We start from the raw sequence: 20,287 nt of genomic DNA on the forward strand, positions 1-20,287 counted from the left end.
GGTTAAGAGCCAGTTGGCCCCAGAAAATAGGTTTTAACTCCTGGGGATGCCAAGGAATACAGATTTGATGGGCAGATGGCTTTGGCAGGCAGGGTTGGAGACTGTTTAGCCACTGACCATTGAAATGTATTTGTGAATGGCCGCTTCCTTCGACTGAGCGCCCTTAGCCGAGCGGTGCAGATGATGAAAATAAAATTAACTGCTATGCCACGGGTTTAAAATAAATGCTGCTGTTTTTCTGAATGGAGGCGGGGATTTGGGGTAAGAGATGAGGTTGAGCAGGGGCATTTATAACAGCTACAAAACCCGTACGGATACAGACCGGTGCGGTCACCACAGCGCTCACAGTTGTCTCCCTGTTTCACGGGATGATGCTGGGGGGATGTCCCATGCGAGCCTCCAGCGCTGCTCCCAGCAGCCTTGTAAGGAGCCGAGCATTAAAGCATCCCACGTGCTCTCAAAGCCAATACTGAGTGTTAAAAAGGCAGCAAGCAGGCAGGGAGCTGCCGCCATGCTTAGGGCTAACCCTGCACTGTCCCGGGTGAAGGCAGCCAATGCCAGGACCATCTCCATCTTAATTGCATCCTTGATGATGGCATTCTGGCTCTGCCTTCTCCGCTTGGGACAGCCACGCTGCAGCCCGCGTGGAAATCTGAAATGTCCGAGACTGCCAAAGCATTTCTTCCGTTTGACCATTGTTTTTTTGGGGACCTGCCATCTGAGCTACCGATTACGGTCAGCATACGGGGGCTTGCTGACCTTAGCTTGGTTGGTCCTCAGCTTCTTCATCCAAGCACGCGTCCTGTCCCAGTGTAGTAATGATGAAGGACATGCATAAAGAAAGGCCAAACAAAACCATTTGGTGTGGGCACCTCTTTTACTCGGTAATTTGCATTTTAGCTTTTTTTTTTCCACTTAGAAATTCCTGATGCACTTAAAATGGTTCCCTGCAAACCAATGCAGCAGTATGCCGTGTTGGTACAGCAGAGGTGGCAGGCAAGAGGAGCAAGCGATGCTGTAGGCCAGATGTATCAGGAGCTCCTTAGGTCTTCAGAAAAAAATATCTCCTGATATTTCTTGCCTGCCTGACTTCCCGCTGCTCAGCTGGGACTAACTAGGTCTTCCCTGGTTTAGTGTGGAAGCAACACAGAAAACACGGAAACCTGGGAGAGATTTTCCTGGGAACCAAAGTCACGTTATCTAACCGTTCATGGAAACTTTCAGCTGAAATATGCCTGTTATTGAAAGAGATTTAGAGGCATGAGTTGGTACTAGGTTGTGTTAGATGCCAAGAAATTGGCTCCCCTTTTGTGGTAGGGAGACCCACAGAGCCCACCTGCCAAGGGCCAGGCTGTTTGGTGGGACAGATGTGTTGATCAAACAAACAGGACCATGCAGAAAAGGGTGAACTAATGACTTTCTTTGACTTTCCAGGCGACAGCAGAGACTTCCTGGTGGGAACAAGTCTCAGCAGCACACAGATCATCAGCAAGGTGGCACCAAACACAACAGGGACCACCAGAAACTCTACCAAGGAGGCCAGGCCCCTCACTCCTCAGGCAGGACGGGCCACCACGGCTACAGCCAGAACCGGAGATGGCACCACAACCAGAAGCACTCGCCCAACGACAAAGAAACGCACAGAAACGCCAAAGAGACTGAGAATTTGAAAATCGAGGACACCTCCATCTGCACGGTGCATATTCCCGTGGAGACGCACCGGGGCCCGGAGGCTGTGGAGAAGCAGTCTCAGCAGTACATCCAGGAGTCAGAGACCAAGCGGAAAGACAGTATTCACGAGCGCATTGGGGAAAGACCCAAGATCAATTTGCTTCAGTCTTCCAAAGACAGGCTGCGGAGGAGACTAAAAGAAAAGGTACTATTTCTTAGGGAAACGTTGAGTTTCCCTTTTTCCAGGAGTCTGGCTGTTGGCTATTCTCCATACAAAGGGTGGGTTGGGCTCAAGGGACCTTTCCATGAATGCACACAACTTATCTTAATCTCCCACTGTCAACACTTCTCTTGAAGTGTCTTCGTGCTTCTTCAGGAGGCCTTTTATTGACACAAAGCTAAGGCTCTTAGCTTGACTTCTTAGTTGAGGTACCTACCAGCTTGAGTTGTCCAAGAAGGACTGGGAACTCTCCCCCTACCCAGGCAAAGACCCTTGGGGAAGGCTGGTGCACACATGAGCTGCAATGTCGGTGCTCCTTCCCCAGCGGCTGATCCCAACTGACTGCCTCCCGGTCTACAGAGCTCATGGGCTTTGCAAAGAGGTCTAAAAAAGGCAATTTGTCTCCACAATTACAGAGCTTTGACTTCTGAGTGCTGAACAGTTGAAGTCAGCTACTTAAAAGTTGATATCCATTTATCTCGGCAATGAATTGAAACGCCCTTATCTTTCCCCCTTCCTTCCAACAACCCAACAATAACAAAACTATTGCATGCAAGTGACGGAGGAGAAATCCTTTTTGGAAACAATATTCAGCCTCAGATTCCTGAGGAATTCAGAGTTAATGTCTCCATTTGCCCCCTGTGAAACTCAGATTCTTTCTCTTGAGATTCTTTTGTCAGACTGGAAAATGCATCCGTGGGGGTATCTCCAATGAGATTTCCAAAATGCGTAGCAAAAATAACCTGAACATATACAATTCCATGGGAGTGCATGTTGGAAATGTATACCTTTGAATGCGTGTGCATTTACTATTTATGTATGTGGCATGAGGGGGAGGAAGAGATTTTGTTAGTTATTTTTATGTTCTTTAAAGCAATGGGAGTATAGCAGAGACTTTCAGAGCATTCATTTTAATGCTCTCCCTCCAAATTTTTACTCTTATAAGAAACACATCACGTAACCACCCACTCTTGGGTGGGTGTTGTCAACACAACTGGCCTCCTGATGGGAGTTTTGGACAATTCCAACTGCTGGTTGGCATTGGGGTTGTCCGAAAAATTGCTACAGGTTGGTATTGTATAGCACGTTTTAAGATTGAACTAGAGGAGGAGAAAGGAGCAGACTGGAGCAAGCAGGATGCATGCCTTACACTGGGGGAAAGGGGCAAATGCATAATTAAATGTAGAAAAGAAGCAATAAATTCTGTGGTAATGACATGAAGTGAAATGTGTAACAGCCAAGAGATGGAAAAGTTAAGAGTTCTTCTAATGCTAGGATCATGTGACATCTTTGGTCTCAATTTAGGTCATTAAATGTATATTAAAAAGTAGATATTTTTGTAGGATTGTTATCTGAGCATTTTGCAAACATCAGTGCACTTTTGAAACAGAGGCAAAAAAAATGTCCATTATCACCATTATCACACCCCCAGAAACCCGTCCAAGATGCCGAAGGCAGTCAGGGGTGATCAGACCTTAGCATCCTGGCTCAGGACCCTCGAGCACATCTTCTCCCTGAGCTGAGGGGGAGGACTCTGGGATTGAGCGCTGTGGGAAATGGGGAAAGAGAACATTTCTGGGGCAGGACTCATTCACTTGTGGTTTTCAATGCTGAGATGAGACCATTGTGCCTCTAAAAGATGCTTTGTTTTTTCTGTGTCTGTTTATATGTCTCCCCAATCCCCTTCCCCCTTTGCTGTTTGTGGAAGGACAAGGGCTGATATGTCTGTTTTTTCCTTGTGTAACAGACGCCTTGTCTTTCCCTTTTCACGGACCAGGACGAAGTCACGGTGGAAACCACCAATCCCGAAAAGAACAAAATGGACAAATTAATTGAAATCCTCAACAGCATGAGGAACAACAGCAGTGACGTTGACTCCAAGCTCACCACCTTCATGGAGGAAGCCCAGAACTCTACCAACTCTGAGGAGATGCTGGGGGAGATAGTCAAGACCATCTACCAGAAAGCGGTGACGGACCGCAGCTTTGCTTCCACGGCAGCCAAGCTCTGTGACAAAATGGCCCTCTTCATGGTGGAAGGAACCAAATTCCGGAGTCTGCTCCTCAACATGTTGCAGGTAATGAGATAAAATTAGTTGGTTAGAAGCCTGCAGCTTCACCCTGCCTGGTCTTACCATGCGTTTGGACAGGAGCTGAGCTGTTACGAAATTCCTTTTGAACCCAGTTGAAGAGAGGAGAACAGAAGTGTACCTGCAATTTTGTCTGTGCACATCTTTAATGGTTACCGTAGATAACGTGGCACTGAGGGCATCGTGAAGTTGCTCGTCATTCCCATTTCATGAGCTGTACGTGGAATTATGGTATCTCACACCAGGGCTCATCTGTGAAATGAGTGGGTTGCTTGTGGCAGCATCCCCATGGCGTGAAGAGAAGTGAACTCGGAGGGTCTTACAGTGGAGGGTCTTTGCCACCCTTTTCGGCTGAAGTCCATCTCAGCACCAGAGATACCAAGTTAAGTCGTGGTCCCCGAGTAGGCTGTTGGTTGCATCACGTGGCTGAAGGGCTCGCTCCTGGTTTCTGATTGCAACCCAGGCAGAAATAATTTGTGTATTTGCTAATTATTCTGAGTGACTTGTTTATTGGTGTACGCAGCACTGGTTGATTGTTCTGCTCCAAAACCATCAGTGACAGCAAAGTTGGGGGGGGCAGGAAAAGCACTGGCTCTGATAACTGGTCCGTGATAATGGTGGATGATGGGGAAACAGGACTGTCCTCAACTGCCTGCGGTCTGCTGGGGGGAGCGTGTGTTACTGTAGTGCCACCATCAAGGGGGGGTTGCTTTCTGGGGAGGGCGTCACATGGACCTCCATCTTTTTGCCTCTCTGGAGACAGGACATGTAGAGCTGAAACCATGAATTTCCATCCTTAATTTAATACGCGTTTCCATTTGGCCGTTCCCTCACACACACGTGTCATCTGCGGCACGTACAAAGCTCTCGTTTCATTTCTTTGTTCTCTACACGTGTTCGGTGCCCAGCAGTTTTTGACACATCTTCTTGCCCCTCTTACTCTTGTTGGAGATCATCCCTTGGATGCTGTGCCTGGCTGCCTGTACCTTGTGCGGGCTGAGTTGGCTTTTGGGCAACACGGCAAGCAGGGAAATAAGGAGCGAAATAAAATAATGAAAATCAATATTTAACGTAACCTAAGATAATTCTGCAAAGTCACTGGTCCAGTTTTGCTTCTCTCATTGCTCTGGGCGCGTATCAAACCCAGCATCTCTCCCTGCGCCCACTCCTTCTCCGCTCTCCCGTGGAAAGCCCTTGGGCACAACACACATCTGCCCGTCGCGTGTACTGGGCAGTGATTTTCTCCTGATTGATTTATTTCCAAAGCTATTATAAAGCAGGAGGAGATAAATTGCTGTCAACATCAGTCCCAAATTTAGCAGCGAAAGGGCTCTAACCCATCCGAGCATCCCACTCCTCCCATGCCAGGTCACTCTTGTGTCTTCCCCCGTTTGGCTGAGCGATGCTAAGAAATCCAAAATAAAGTCCAGGAGCGATGGCCAGGGAGCAGCAGGGTGTTATCCAAAAACTGAGGATGATGGCAGTCCTTCTGGGTTAGGGAGGACTCTTCCAACTTGCTTTCTTCTCTTGCCCCAGCATTTCCACCCCTACCAACAGACCCAGTAGACCGATTTATACTGCAGCGTCATGTGCAACAATAACTGGCTTCACATTCAGCTCTTCATAGCATGAATGTAGGATAAATAATATATCTCATATCTCCAGAGAGTCCCAAAGCGCTTCCCAGGAACATGTAGCCAGTCTCGGCGCGATGGGAGCGCGATGTCCGTTGTGGAAAGCTGGGAAGAAATGAAATGCAAAGACTGAGCAGGGTGTGCGGGTGCCTGAGTTCACGTGCTGGAGCATAGAAAAATATGCGAAAGGGATTTGCTTAGCCCCAAACCGCACATCTTTTAAAAATGTCCTGATGGGGCAAAAGGTGACGGATCACTACAGGTCAAAAGCAATGTGCTATGTGAAATTAAATAATTTAACATTTCCTTTCTGATAGTAAAGGATTTTGACTTTCTCCAAGCACAGTTTCTTTTTCCAACCAAAATAGTCGGATGCGTTCACACAGATTCATGGAATACTTTGGTCAAGCCCTAAACTGGGAATTTTTGTGATGCATTCAGGCTTGATAGCCCTGGCTGGAGACAGACCCAGGTATGAAGCACAAAAGACTCATCGCAGCTGCCTTGATGTGAAATAAGGGGGTTGATGGTATTGATATATAATGTATTATCAATATCAATATGGTATATTGGATAATATATGGATATTATGGGGTAACATGGTTATCATATTGATATATTAATATATCTATATGATACATTGATATATGGTTGATGAAACAATGTTGATATATCAATATCAATATGATATATTGATATATATTTCAGTATCAATATGATATATTGATACATGGTTGATGGTATAACATTACCCAGCTCCAGTCCTGGCCCCTCCACCATCAGGTATTTTCCGTCAGCCATTTCTAGATAATTTACCATTAATTAAAAAAAAAAAACCAAACCCAACCAACTTTAATAAAACACTTGCTCCAGAGCTGGATTTATGTCTCTCTAGCACCTTTCAGACTAATCTGATCCCCGGACGTAAGGAGCTCAGCTCGCCGGGCACCGGCGAGCTGGGGAATTACTCTGCTGGGGTGTGATAAATCGGGATCAACGTGATCCCCCCCCAGCGCTGCTGGCGCCTGGGGCCGGATCGCTCGCCCCCCCATCTGCTCCCGGCAGATGCTCCTGTTTTGTAGGGGCTTGTTTGTCCCTTTCTCTCGGGACTGCGATGGCAACGGCTCAGCCCCACCGGAGGATCTCATAAATTAATGCATTAACCCGTTCAGCCGCCCTACCAGCATCCCGGTACCTATAGACAGCATCCCTATACCCCGACGGACCTTAAAACAAGCAGCAAGGGGTTTTCCCACAGAGCAGGCGATAAACTGAATAAACTGTCTTTTTAACCTGGCTCCTCTTATATTTTCAGCTGTTGACAAGGTGCTCACGCTCGGGGGCTGCACATGTTCGCGGCTTATCTCAGGGGACTTGTTTTGATCCCAAAACAGATGCCAGCGCCGCGGCACAGGAATGCTGTCATGTCATCCCCCTCCCTGCCGGCAGCTCCTCTACAGAACATCCCCCCGGCCGGCATTGCACCATTTCAGGCTCTAAGGAGATCTATCGGGAAAATTCCGGTTGGAATTTATCCCACATTCTGTGTTTTGGTCCCAAATCTTGGCCGAGTCTTGAATTTGGGTGCTGCGAACCTTTCGGGATGCCGAAGGGAGACGTGGAAAGGGGAGTCACGGGGTCGAGCTCAGGGAGATGCTGCCATGCGGGGGCTCGGCACTGCGGAGCTCATTTGGGTTTGATTTTCTCCTCATTGAGTTTGGTTTGGTGTTTGGTCCAAGAAGCGATTTGGGGCTGCGCAAGCCCTTGGGATGGACCTGGCCGAATTGGTCCCAGGGAGCTTGGGTGGATGGAGGCATGCAAGCACGTCTTGGTGGACACATGTATGGTTTCTTCACCCCTCTAGAAATACCTTCTTAATTAATAAATTGAAAGTAACTCTCCTGCGAGAGGTTTTTGCTTGTCATAGTTTCACTCACTGGCATGTCCAGGCTGCAGTGCTTTTTTTTGGGGGGGGGGGGAGCGGGGAGTGTTAAGCAATGTGCCACAAACCCTTCACATGTAACATAAGTTGGAGTATTCCTCTGTTGAAATGGCCGTGCTCTTTATAGCAGAGCTGTGTCTGCATCTGAGCTATGCAGAGCCAAGTGTATTATTAGAGTGGACATCACTGGGGCTGTAATTGTACACTGCTCCCCTTAGCAACCGCGGCCAACAACACATCAAACAGAAGGCTGATACCTTCTTTTAATAAAAAAAGAAAAAAAAAAAAAAAGAAACCCTGTGAAATGCACATCTCGACACAGAGCAGCAGAGCCCGCTGCAGAGCGCACGCCGGCGTGCAGCCAGAGCCGGCGCCTGGTACGTCCCTGCGGTTGGAAGTGCCTTGGTGCCAGTGGAGAAGGGCTATTTGTTGCATACCCTATTGTATACCCTATTGCATACCCTCATGCATATCCTATGGCATACCCTAATGCATACCCTATTGCACACCGTAATGCATACCTTGTTGCATACCCTATTGCACACCCTAATGCATACCCTATTGTACACCCTAATACATACTCTATTGCACACCCTATTGCATACCCTATTGCACACCCTATTGCATACCCTATGGCATACCCTATTGCACACCCTAATGCATACCCTGTTGCATTATTGGACACCCTAATGCATACTCTGTTGCACACCCTATTGCACACCCTAATGCATACCCTTTTGCGTACCCTATGGCATACCCTATTGCACACCCTATCACACACCCTATTGCACATCCTAATTCATACCCTACGGCGTACCCTATCGCGTACCCACGCAGGGTTTCTTCATCGGCTTAGTTTAATCTCTTGCTGCCCCAGGAATGGCCCGCCCTTGCTTCGGTGCTGTGCTTCGCTCGGGTTGTAGAAACTTGAGTGGAATCCTGTGGTTTTTGGCAGAGGTCGCGCTTGTGTTTCGGTGGACTCGGATGAGTTTGAGATGGTCGGTGTGACCACTTCTGGAGGGGCTCAGCCAGGAAGGTGGCCAAAAATCTGTTGTCGTCAGCCCAGGCGGAGGATGGAAGAGGAAAATTTAGGTCGGATCCCTTCTTGGGATGTAGATGTTGTGGCATTAGGTACTGGAGAATCAATCGGGGTGCAATGGGAAGTGTTTACCGTGCTGCGCATGAGGATTTGGGAGGAATGAGCTGAAATCCTTCCTCTCCTGTAGGCTTCCTCTTTATTTGAGCAAACGACTTCTTAACCTCCCAGTGACAGCAGCCCTTTCTGCATCATAGGGGTTGTGAGGACAAAGACACTGAGGGGATACTGCGGGAATTGGGACGTGGAAGTAATACACATGGTTAATGCTGAGAGGCAGATTTTTTTCCCCCTTAACATGATTAAGATCTGGGTCTTCGGTGGCGAACGGTTTGTGGTTTGACAGAGGTGGAGGCAGGAGGATCCGAGCGTGGCTGGAGAGCATCTGACCTGTACGCCATGTCCAGCATTGACTGCAAAACCCATTGACCCTCTTTCCGTGGCTGCTTTTAATTTAATTTAATTACAGATGGTCCAGTTCGTGCACCGAAAACCCAGTGGTACCACTTGTCTCGGAAAAGACATTGCCCAGGAGACATCTTTACTGAAAGATAGGTAGCATTTAAGGGGGAATAAAAGGTCCCAAGGTCCCTGGAGCAAACCCCAAGGCCAGAAATATGTGTGTCTTGAGTGCCGCAGCGGTGAGAGTTTGAACGCTCGGCTCCATGGAGCAACACCACATCCGTCTCTTTGATCTGTGCACGAGCCCAACGTCGCTGCCTTCGGTTTCTCTTCCAGAAGAGTTTAATGAGCTCTTCCCAAGGTGAGGTCGTGATTCAATGGGGAAAGCCTCCTCGGCTCGAGCTGCTCCCCATGGCTTTTCGGGGGGGCGGTGAGGGACATCTCGGTGGTGAACCTCAGAGTTGATGCATGCATGGGCTCTGCCGGCCCCGCAGGAGCCCAGCACAGGCAGAGAAATAGCAAATGATGCTGCCCTTGTGTAAACACCTTCGTTTGGGGGTCTGCAGAAACTTGCAGAGCTTAGAAACCTTCTTCCTTACATTTCTGCGCTGATGTTGACAGCGCTGTCCTGGTTTTGTAAACCGTGGTGGGACTCACCAGCAAAAGCTGCCTGCTAAATGCAGCTTTGCAGACGGGATTTATTTTCTATACGCCATGGGAATTCAAAGGCAATTCTAAATTCATGCACGCACATATATATGTAGTACATATAGAGACTTGGAGGGGGACGGGGAGCACAGCCCCATGGGTGGCTCTGAGGAGCATCCCCAGCTGCCTGCATCCTCCTCCTCTCAAGCACAGAGAAAAGGAGGAGTGGGAAGGAGATGCGTTCCCTCTTGTTTGCCCCCAATTGTGTCTCTGAAGATGCTCTGCAATTCTGTAACAGAGTATATATTATCTTATTTTTATTGTTATGATTTATTTTATTACTTTTATAATTTTATATCTATATTTTATTATTTATTATTCTATTATTTTTTATAATTTTCTAATTTTTAATTATTTTATTAGAATTTCTTTATTATTTTGCATAGTCATCGGGGGCCAAACGTAACCCGTGCAAGTGTCGGCAGCGGGCAGGAGAGGGAGCCAGGGGAGCGGGCTGGCACCCTGCCCGCGCCGGCAGGTGAAGGGCAGAGCCGGGCATCAATTAGAGCTGGCCCTGCCGTTACCCGTGAGTCTGGCCAAGCCATCGCCGCCCGCCCGTAGTAATAACGCTCGCTCGGCTTTGCCGTTGAGGTTACGGGAGGCGCTGGCAGACAGGTCCCATGCGGGTCTGTGAGTTATTGGAGAGCCCCGGATTAAATATCGAGCTGCATGCTTTAAACTTGCCGCTTTTCCCAAGCGGAGCAGTGGCTGTAGGAACCGTCCGGCTCCTTCGCAGCCTTTCCGTGACGTGGGAATGTGGCGGGGGCGAGGGAGCGCTGGGCATCACTTCCTTGGAGGCTGATGGGGAGATGAGGTGGGGTTTAATGGAGCGCAAAAAGGAGTTTCACCCAAGATCTGGGGTTTTAACGGAGTGCAAAAAAAAGGCAACAATTTCCCACTGATAGGAAGGAGGGGATGGGAACAGGAGCTGTGCCCCACAAGCACTAGGAGCCCTCCGAGCTGGGAATAGCTGAGCCAGACCCCGCATTAAATCGGCTGCGGGGTTGCACCGCACATCAGTCCTCAGCCCGAGCCCAGGGGTGGGTTTTGGGGCTCACAGCTCCTCGAGGAGTTGAGTTGCAGCTGGAGGTGGCCATAGGGCCACCGATGTACCAGTGGGCATCACAGGGGATGCCAAGCGGGTGGTCCCCACTGCCCTGCAGGTAGCTGGGGGCTGGAGTCCATCCAATGCAGCCACGCTCATGGCTCCGCACAGAGAAGGTGTTTATTTTTGAGTAGCAGGGCATCGTGCAGTTGAGAGATTGACGGGAAGCAGGACTAAGTTGCCAAAAAAAAAAAAAAAAAAAAGCCTTAGAGTTTAAAGAATGGCATAGTCGACCTGAATTCAATGCGCTGGTAAGATTTTATATTGCAATGCTCAAGTGTGTCGTGAAAAAATAGCCATCACCTTTACTCCGTAAATAAGTTGTGCGTGGTTTCTCCTGGCTCCTTTTCACCCTGGAGGGGCCGAGGCTGGAAGGCCGTGGTGGGGACCAGCCCCTGCTCCGGAATGTGGTGTGACCTCAGGGATGGTACGTGGTGTCCCATCATCTCCGCTGGCCAGTGGATGCCCTATCTGGGCATCTTCCACTGGTGGTGGGACTCAGCAGGGGTTCTTCTTGGTCCTGCAGGCTGGCGGTGAGCAATGTCAGGAGCATCCCTGGCTGAGCTGCTGCCTGCTGCTGCTGCCTGCTGCCGCTGCCTGCTAAAAGCCCAGCCAAGTTCAGACCAGGGGTCTTTGGGTGGTGGGACCCGTGTGCGTGGGCTGCAGCGCGGAGGCAACGCGGAGCAGAGGCTCCGCCGGGCTCTAGGTGGAGACTGCAGACTGCGCAGCCTGCCTGCAGCCTGCCTGCAGCCTGCCTGCAGCTCTGGGCCAGATCCAGGCAGCAGGCTACCGGTGGGGTGGGCTCCTAGCTGCTCCCAGCCAGTGCTGGTGGGTGAGGATGCTCGGGTCCCCCTGGGGCTTTGACAGGAGAGGCAGAACAACAACAAAAAAGCCTCAAAATCCATTTATCCATTGACTGAGAGGTGAGGAGATGCCTAAGGACCCCCCTCCACCCGCTACGCTGGAGGCAGGGGGGGCACTTCAGCCTTGAGATTCCCTCAGACCAGGCTGGACTGGCATCAGCTCCGGCTCTCCGTTTTCTCCTGAAAGGCTCAAATCCAAGCCCGGGATGCGGGAGCATGTTCTTGCCAGCCCAGGGACTCAGCCGGCCTACGGCACCCTCCTGCCAGATCATCTGCTCCTGCCTGCTCCGGCATAAATCCGGCTCAGGCTATTGCAGCTGCCCCGAGGTGGGGATTTTGGGATGCTGTGGGGTTGGAAAATCCCCGCTGCCGGTTCCCGCAGCCGCCCTGCCATCCCCAGACCTGCTCTTAGCTGGTTCCCTTCGCCTCACGTGGGGACGGGATTTTCGGAGGCTCATCGGGACCCTGCGATGCAGCACCCTGCCTGGGACCCATCCTGCAAACCCCCACCTTCCCCAGTCACTTTGCTAGGGGATGAAGCATCCTTCTGGCAGAGGAGCACGTTGGAGAAGCAGGTGCCGCGGACGTCACCTCCTGAGCCAAGGCCAGAGCAGACGCAGGCACCAGCGTCAGCCCAGAGCTGGGGTTTGGGCAGAAGGACGTTGGAGAAGGCAGCACCTCTTTTTCTTTCCTGGGAAGGAGGGAAAAAGGGATAGCTTGTGCTTTGCCCATCCCTGGCATCGCTCAGCCGTGGGCACACGGGACACGGGGGATGCTCTTGTGCTCGCCAGCAGGAAATCTCTTTTTTTTGAAGGATTTCTAGCTGAGCCGCAAGATTTTGTACTAAATTCAGTTTCCAACCGAGTGGGCTTGAGTGACGTGCTCAAGCACAGGCTGTCCCGAGCAGATTTTGGCTGGTCTTTACAGCTGGCCTGCTGCAGTGGCACCCCAGAGGGATAGTCCCGTGGGACCTGTAGCGTGGGTGTCACAGTGCGGGCACCCTCAGCATCCCCCGGCCAGGCTTAGGCTCAGTTTTTTTCACTGCTGGATGTTTTTGTGTGTACCTACCTGTCAAAATCTGGATTTGGAGAATCAGTGCTGCCGTGGAGTCCACATCCCCTTTACCCCCCGCCGTGGGTATCGTTTTGCACAGCCTCATCTTTTCCTGCTGCTGACATTTAAACAAGCAAATGCAAAATGTTGGTGTGAAGCGGCTTTGGTGGGATGAGTCCCAGGAGCGGAGGAGCCGGATGATATGTGGCGGGTGAGGAATGAGACGCATGAGAATTGTTTCAGGTCCCTGTCCCACGCCTGGCTGGGGCTGATACTGGTGCAAAACACAGAATCCAAGTCTTGAGGACAGGAGCAAACGATGCGTGGCTGGGTGATGTCACCCCATCGTGACACGTCCTCCGGGCTCATCAGCGGTGCTGCCACCCGTGGGGTCCCCCCCATGCTCTCCCCCCCTCGCCAAGCATCCAAAACCATTGCTTCCTTTTCCCCTCCCAGTGATAAATTCCTCCACTTTTCTTTCTTTTTTTCTTTTTTTTTAATTACTATTGCTCTACGTATTATTTTTTTAATAAAGATGGGCTAGGAGGAGCATCTCTGGCAGCACTGGGAACCCAAACCCAGCGATACCGCCTCTAGTCCAGGAGCAGCGGGAACTGAAAGCAAAGACAGCGAGAGCAAAGTGTGCGCCAGCTAAGGAAATAGTGTCAGGCTGGAAAAACAAATCCTTTCCATTTCTGCTTCGTTAATAAGAGTAAGGCGTGTTTCCTTGTGTGTCTCTCATATTCCAGCCCATGCCATCCAGTGGTCTTACACGGTGATGCTCACAGTCAGCCGCTCTGACAATATGCTGCAAAATATGCCGTGAGCATCCCTTTAGAGATAGAAAGTTTGGAGGGGTCGAGGGGTTTTGCAGGGTTTTGCAAAATGTTGTTTTCTGCAGCTCTTTTCTGTAATCCCAGCTTTTCTGGCACGGATGGGCGGCTTCGGAGGCATTGTAGGGTGCTCCGTACCTGCATACTTCAGGGGATGAGCAGAAACAACTAATGCATCTTTTACATCCGTTTAAAAAAAAATAGCCAAATACAACATTTGCTATAGCAGAAACTCCCTGGCTTCATAGGATTTGTAAATATTAGCCCCTGAGAAAGATTTTCTGAGCTCTTTTGTGTAAATAACATTTTTTAGCAGACTGGTACTTCACCTGCAGGTCCCGGCTTTCAGTGGTCGCCTGTCCCCCATCCCAAGGAGCCCAGAGCTGCGTTTCCAGCAGGGAGCTCCGGCACCGGTACCCGATGCCCATCGGATGCTTGGCGACGGTGGTGGGAGAGACGGGGTGAAAAGCAGGCAAAGGAGATAAGAGGGTTGTCAGCCCCTTTGCTTTCCAGCATGTTTGCTCAGCGACGTTGAGTGCTGGGCCAGAGCCACCACCTCCCTGCAGACTAAACAGTTGCAATGTTTTCTCCCATGACCGAAAGAATTTAGAAAAGGGTCCCGGTATGAAACTTTACACGAACTCTGGGTGCCACGAATATCTCTGGCTGGGAGTCTGTTAACTCCTCCGGTTCCTTCCTTGCCCGTGCGGTTCCATCTCTGGGCAGACGAAGGGAAAACCCATCCCACGATGAATCTGGCCGGCTGCCTGCAGGACCCCCCCTGCTCTCCCACCCGCCGTGTTTCTGTGCACCCATCTTTTTCTGGGTTTTTTGCTTTCTTTTAAAGGAGATCTGGCTGGGGCAGGCCATGGCATTTTGCTGTGTGATCGTGTCTGGGTTCATGGGATAACAGGGCTTTAAAGTGGTGATGAACTGCTGTTATCCAGCTGAGCTGACACCATGGCACGTGTTTGGGAATCCAGAAAGGTGCTAGATAGGAAGGGCGGCAATAAAAATTAAGTAACGAGGAAGACAACTCTGTCACCTGGGTACCACTGGAGGAGGTGCTGGCAAACATCCTCTGGTGAAGCAACCGGAGCTCCCAGAGCATTCCGCTCTCTTTTCCAGAGTATTTCTGCTCTGTGCATTATCCCACTTGGAAATTATTTGGAGAAATAGTCCTGCAATAACACGGTATAAGCCTCGGTAACTCAGCGGAGATGCGAATGTGTTCTGGTAGAAATGAGATTTGCTCCAATTCAGTGGTAAACTCTGCTGGCCTGTAGGACATTATGTCTTCCCAGGATGTGGCCACATCTCAATTCTGATGTTTTCCCCTCCACGAGAGAAAAGAAGAAGGAGATAACGGGAGACCAGGGGATTTCCTTTGGGCTGCCTTTCCTCCTCACTCTGCTTTCTCTGCACTCAGAGGGTCATTAAAGGTTTTTACACCAGGACAAAATGGTGTTTGCTGTTCGTGGTGTGCAGACCATGCTACTTCACCCTCCTGGTCATCTGAGAGCTTCCACTGAGACAGTGCTCCAAGATCTCTAGCAACTGCTAGGTTAACGGCAACGCTTTTCTGTTTGCACATCCATCATTATATTCCCACTTGGGTGCCTTAAACCTCAACTAAATCAATAATTAACTGCTTGCACCTCTGCAGCCCCCAAGGACCTCAGAGACATCGCTGGCTCAAGCCATGAGACACCCACGTTGGGTGGGTAATTGCTGTTGATCCCAGATTTGGAGCCAGACGGAGAGGTCATGGTGAGACCAGGGTGCAGGAGGTTCAAGTGACCACCTACTTGGTCACCTCGGGGTGTTTGGAGATGTGGGAAGTACCCACAGCTCCTGTTGGCTCTGGTTATCGGCTGCCTCGGTTACCCAAACCTGAGGAATTCAAAATTCATGGATGTTCCTAATCCTGGGAGTTTGCTCAGCATCTCCTTTAGAAGAACCAGGAGTTTTCTGACCTTACTTTCCCCTTCCTGCCCAAATCCTTTTGAGAGAAATAAGCGCTATTTGTGTCTATCCGATAGCTGCAGGATCTTTGGTGAGTTGTTCTTGTAGAATTGGTCAGTGGCATTTAATGCAAGTTATATATCGTCTGGTGGTCGGCTGATGGGTGGTAGGTGCCCGCGGGGTGGTGGTCACAGTCCTGGTAACCTGGACCTTCACCACGCGATGCATTTTGGAGACCTCTGTGATTAGAAATGTTCACAGAGCTGTGGCCATCGTGAAACTAGGTCCACCCTGAAGGCCACCGGTAGGATTTGCTGCTCTTCCCAAAGTGGCCGAAACACCCCCGAGAAGAAGCTGGCGCACGTTCATCTGGTGCAGATCCACCTTGGAGGAAACGGCGTGATGCAAGTCTGTGGGAGTGAAATGCCTCATGGCTGGGTGAAGCCAGGACCTTTGCAAGGCTGGGCATTGGGTGTCATCTGTAATTTAAAGGCTTTATCTGCTTTAAATGTCAATAGCTCCTTTGTTGGAGTAATAATAATTGCCGTGATTTGCATGTCTCAGTCACACGCCCCAAAGCACTTTGCAGAGGAAGATGAGTAAATGGTTCCCGTTTGCCAGCTGGGAAATCAGGGTACAGAGGTGATGGGAGCCCACACAGGACTGGAAATAAATCTCAGCCCCCTGTGCTTCTGTTTCCCAGTCCTGTGTGGAAGCTGGTGGCTCAAAGCAGGTTTTCCATCGTCGTCTTACTCTGTTTTGTCTTATTGTCCCTGTGCTGGCAGTAGCATGGGCTGCGATGGTGTGGTGGGATCTCGGTATGGTTCAGTCCTTGGGGAGTGTCAGCAAGGTGCAGGCAGAGAGTCCGGGAGTGTTGCTGCAGGTGGTTGGAGGAAAGAAAGGTTGCGGGTCATGGAAGAACTGATGGTCCCACCTCATGACCCACCGTCTCCGGTGGTTTTGTACAGCAAAGGAGTTTGTGTAGTGGTGTCCATGTGGAGTGAGATGTTCCCGATGAAGCTGTGGGTGGTAGCTCTGCTTCAGAGGCGCTCAGTGGGACCCCGAGCATCCATGGGCGGAGGTGTTCGATCACTCCCTGGTGCTGCCACAGGCTTCTCCAGCACCTCCTGAGCTTCTTCTGAACGCCGGTGCTATAAACGACTCATCTCACTGGGTTATACTCCCCAGAAAGCAAAGCTCCGCTCCAGAGCCTCCTCCAAGCCAGGACCTAAATACAAGTATTATTTAAAGTATAAACAGGGAATAATGCAGCAATGTTAAGTGTGCAAAATGTCATTTATTGGAGTCCTTTCTGGGAGGGTTTAGGGAGGGAGCAGGCGGAGGGTGTGCTCCTCCAGGAGAGCGACAAGGGACGGATGCTGTCCCAGTCTCTACCCGCCAGCTCCCTCCTCCAACCCATTTTATTTCTCTCAGGCCCTTTCCAAAGAGCCTTTTAAGGCTCCAACCTTTTGTAGCACATTGCCAGTAAGATCAAGTATTTAGCACAGCCTCTCTCAGCTTTTTATATAGCGCCTAGCACTGATATCTACGCGTTATATATTTCTTTTTGTGCAGTATTTCTGACTCAGTATTTCCTGCCTCCTTGACAATGACTGAGTAAACAGCAGAGCTGCCAGAGGAAGAGCCCTGTGTTTACAGAGCAACAAGCCCAAATGTGTCTTTTTTTTTTTTCCATCGGAAGGTGGCGATGCTTAAATTAACCCTCATTTTTATCCCGCACTAAACTTTTGCCCTCTAACTTGCTGCTGACAGAGTCAGCCATGGGTTGGTGGGCCCAGATCTGGGGAAAAGTTATTTGGGACTCATCTTAAAAAAAGTGTGGCAAACTCCCAAGGGATGAATTTTCGGCTGCAGCTGTCTGGGCCGGAGTGAGGGCTTAGATCCGATGGCAAAATGCTGCTTCTCGTCCTGCTTGACTCTGCTGCCCACCAAAAATGGTAGAGGATGGATTTTCCTCCTCTCCCATGGAGTGGCCAGTCCTCTTGGCTCTTCTAGCTTGGTCCTGGTCTTGGAGAGGTCTCATGTCTGGGCCAGGAAAGGATAGCATTGCATGAGCTGCATCTACACTGAGATGAGGAGTGGGCTTTCACTTGGGTGCAAGAGTGGAGAGCCCCAAGATAAAAGCATTTTTCTATTTCCATTGCTGGCAGGAGCTTCAGCCAAGCTTAGAAAAGGTCCAACGGGGGATGTCAGAGGGTTGGCTGAGCCGTGGCCCATCTCTGTCATGCATGAACACGGGCCCCCCCTGATATGGTGAGGCCCAGTGTGATGAACATGCTTAGTCTTCAGGTTTATGCCCCAAACTTGTCCTGCATGAGACCTCTTTAGAGGTTCCCTTGGCATCCCTCCGCTTGCCACATGGTTTCCCAATGAACTCTTCTCTCAAACCAGGCAGAGAAGGGAGGTCAACCCTGCTACCTGGTATAAATACATTTTATTTTAAACTCTAGGCGCTGAAGGAAGGTCATCCAGTAAACGCGCCCAGATTATCTACAGACCAGGGCACCCCCAAATTAGTAATACAATTCGTGTTTAAAAATACAGCCAAACTGATGAAAGATAATTTGCTTACTGCCCTGACATCACCACCTAAGCATGGGGCAAGCCAATCCACAGGTTATTTTTATATAACTCCATGAGGCATTTCCAGAGCAAATAAAGTTCACTGGGCAGGGCAGTGACCCAGCCGTCTGGTTTCAGCGCTCTTCAGCCTCCTCAAGGCTTCTTGTCGGTGGTGCGGAGGTCTGTGGGTCAGGGCACGGCTCCATCGGATGTGCCCCGGGCACGTGGAACATGGGTTTTGTTCTCTGCCGAGCCGCTCTTCGCTGCCGGCCAGCTCTTCACCTCTCCCACGCTGTTGGTCTGGCTCACCCGTTTTGGTCGCATACCCTTTGTAGAAGTGATTGAGTTGCTCTCCATGTTCTCCATGCCCGGCATGGTGGGTCGTGGGTCCTGCTGGGAGCACGGCTGACGTGCAGCCAGGTCAATCGCATTCGTAACTCCGTTGACCAAATTACCTGGATGACGGCAGTGGTCTCCTCAAACATGGACACCCCAAGGGAGGTGGGACACCTCTGCATGGGCGGCGTTCGTGTTGGCTTGCCCGTCTGTGCGTGCCGTGGTACTGGTCAAACCTGCTGTCTGAAGGTCAAATTTAAGGACAAAGCTCCCCAGGCCACCTTCCTCGTGCACGCTGTGACACTGGTGTAGCACTGCCCTGCGGGGCTGAAGCAGATGGTTATCTCAGGATGCTTCAGGAGAGCTCTGGTGCTGCAAGTCCGGCTACCATGGAAGTTCAGCTCCTGGCAAGCCCAACTCTTGCCTGTAGGCAGGCATGGTCCAAAAAAATGTAATTCCTACCTCTGGCAAGGTGCTTTTCCTACTTTGTCAAAGGAATTGGTATCACTCCCCCCCTTTTGCAGAGTACCTGTAAACAATCTCCTTTTGCGAACTTTGGCCCAACCAGAGGCTGCAAATGGAGCAAAATTATTCCCGCTGCGGTATCACATTCTGGGTGAAAATGTTCATGGTGACCTCTGCATCCATCCCACGTTCCATCCCCTGCTTCTGTCCTTCATGGGGGTCCATCAAAGTCTGCATAAGCGTTTTCGTCACTTGGGGGGGTTGGGAGAAGACTCCAGTCCCTTTTCTTTTGCAAACGTCTTCTTCAGCTGCAGAGTTGGGGACAGAGTGTTCATTGATGTCTCTGCTGGGTGGCATCACCCAGCGGGTGCCATAGGATGAAAAAAAGGGAGTGCTGGGTGGTGGCATCCCTTCCTGCCCAGCTCCCATCCCAGGCCTGATGAGTTTGGTTTGGTGGTTGTTTTATGGAAATTTTTTTGTTTGGTTGGTTGGTTTGATGGGGTTTTTTACAGAAAATATTTTTTTAAAGAGACAATGTTGAAGAGTCAGTTTTCTCTCTTGCAAGGCTCTGGAGCGGGGTGACGTGTTTGAAGCAGGAACGGGAAGGAGGAGAGTTTCCTGCGGTGGTTTTTATTCTTTCCCAGTAATCTGGGACCGCAGAGCCCACGAGGTTATCCCGAGCTGCTCGGAATTTCCCAGCATACCCCAGGGATCCCGAAATACGGCCCGGCTCCCCAGGCGCATCAGTGTGGACCTTCCCAGGCAGGACAGGGGGGCTGCTGAGGGACATCCAGCCTGGGAGGGGCAGGATGGCTCGGGGGCTGGAGCCAGGTGGGATGCTACGTGAGATGCAGGAGACAGCTCAGTGCCAGGGGATGGAAAGGTCTTGGAGCATCAAGGAAGAGCTCCAGGGTTCAAAGGGTGCTTTTTGTCCCAGGGCAGAGGTGGCCGGTGGGTGACCTTATGGGTGGGCGAGGCTGGAGGTGCCCGTCGGTGCAGACAAGGGGCACGGGATGCTCACGCTTGGTTTTTTAATTTCTCAATAGTCAGGAGATCATTTCTCTTTGACTTTTTTTTTTTTATTAAAATTCAAGTGAAAACTCCAGAACAAGTAACTCGGTAACCCTGGGGTGATAACCTGAGCTGGCAAATAACTCTCTCCTCCATCACCGCCCTGGGACCGGTTGGATAATGAAAGGACAAACTCTGCAAACTCCCCCAGAGAGTCTGAAAAGACCCAACAGGATTTGGCTGCAGGTTGACTTTGGAGTCGCAGACACAGTTGGGCAATTGCCTTATAGAAATGGGTGTAGAGAGGAATT

At 50.4% G+C, this 20,287-nt stretch overlaps 1 protein-coding gene across 1 annotated transcript in view; it reads left to right on the forward strand.

Annotated features, from left to right (window-relative positions):
- CTIF (cap binding complex dependent translation initiation factor) overlaps positions 1 to 20,287 on the forward strand; it is a 112,155-nt gene that overhangs the window by 74,230 nt on the left and 17,638 nt on the right. The window contains exons 8-9 of the mRNA XM_050913322.1: positions 1,435 to 1,876; positions 3,669 to 3,968. Coding sequence (XP_050769279.1) covers positions 1,435 to 1,876; positions 3,669 to 3,968 — 742 coding nt within the window. The remainder of the gene's footprint in view (positions 1 to 1,434; positions 1,877 to 3,668; positions 3,969 to 20,287) is intronic.

The sequence above is a fragment of the Gymnogyps californianus genome, chromosome Z (genome assembly GCF_018139145.2).
Source record: "Gymnogyps californianus isolate 813 chromosome Z, ASM1813914v2, whole genome shotgun sequence".
NCBI lineage: Eukaryota > Metazoa > Chordata > Aves > Accipitriformes > Cathartidae > Gymnogyps > Gymnogyps californianus.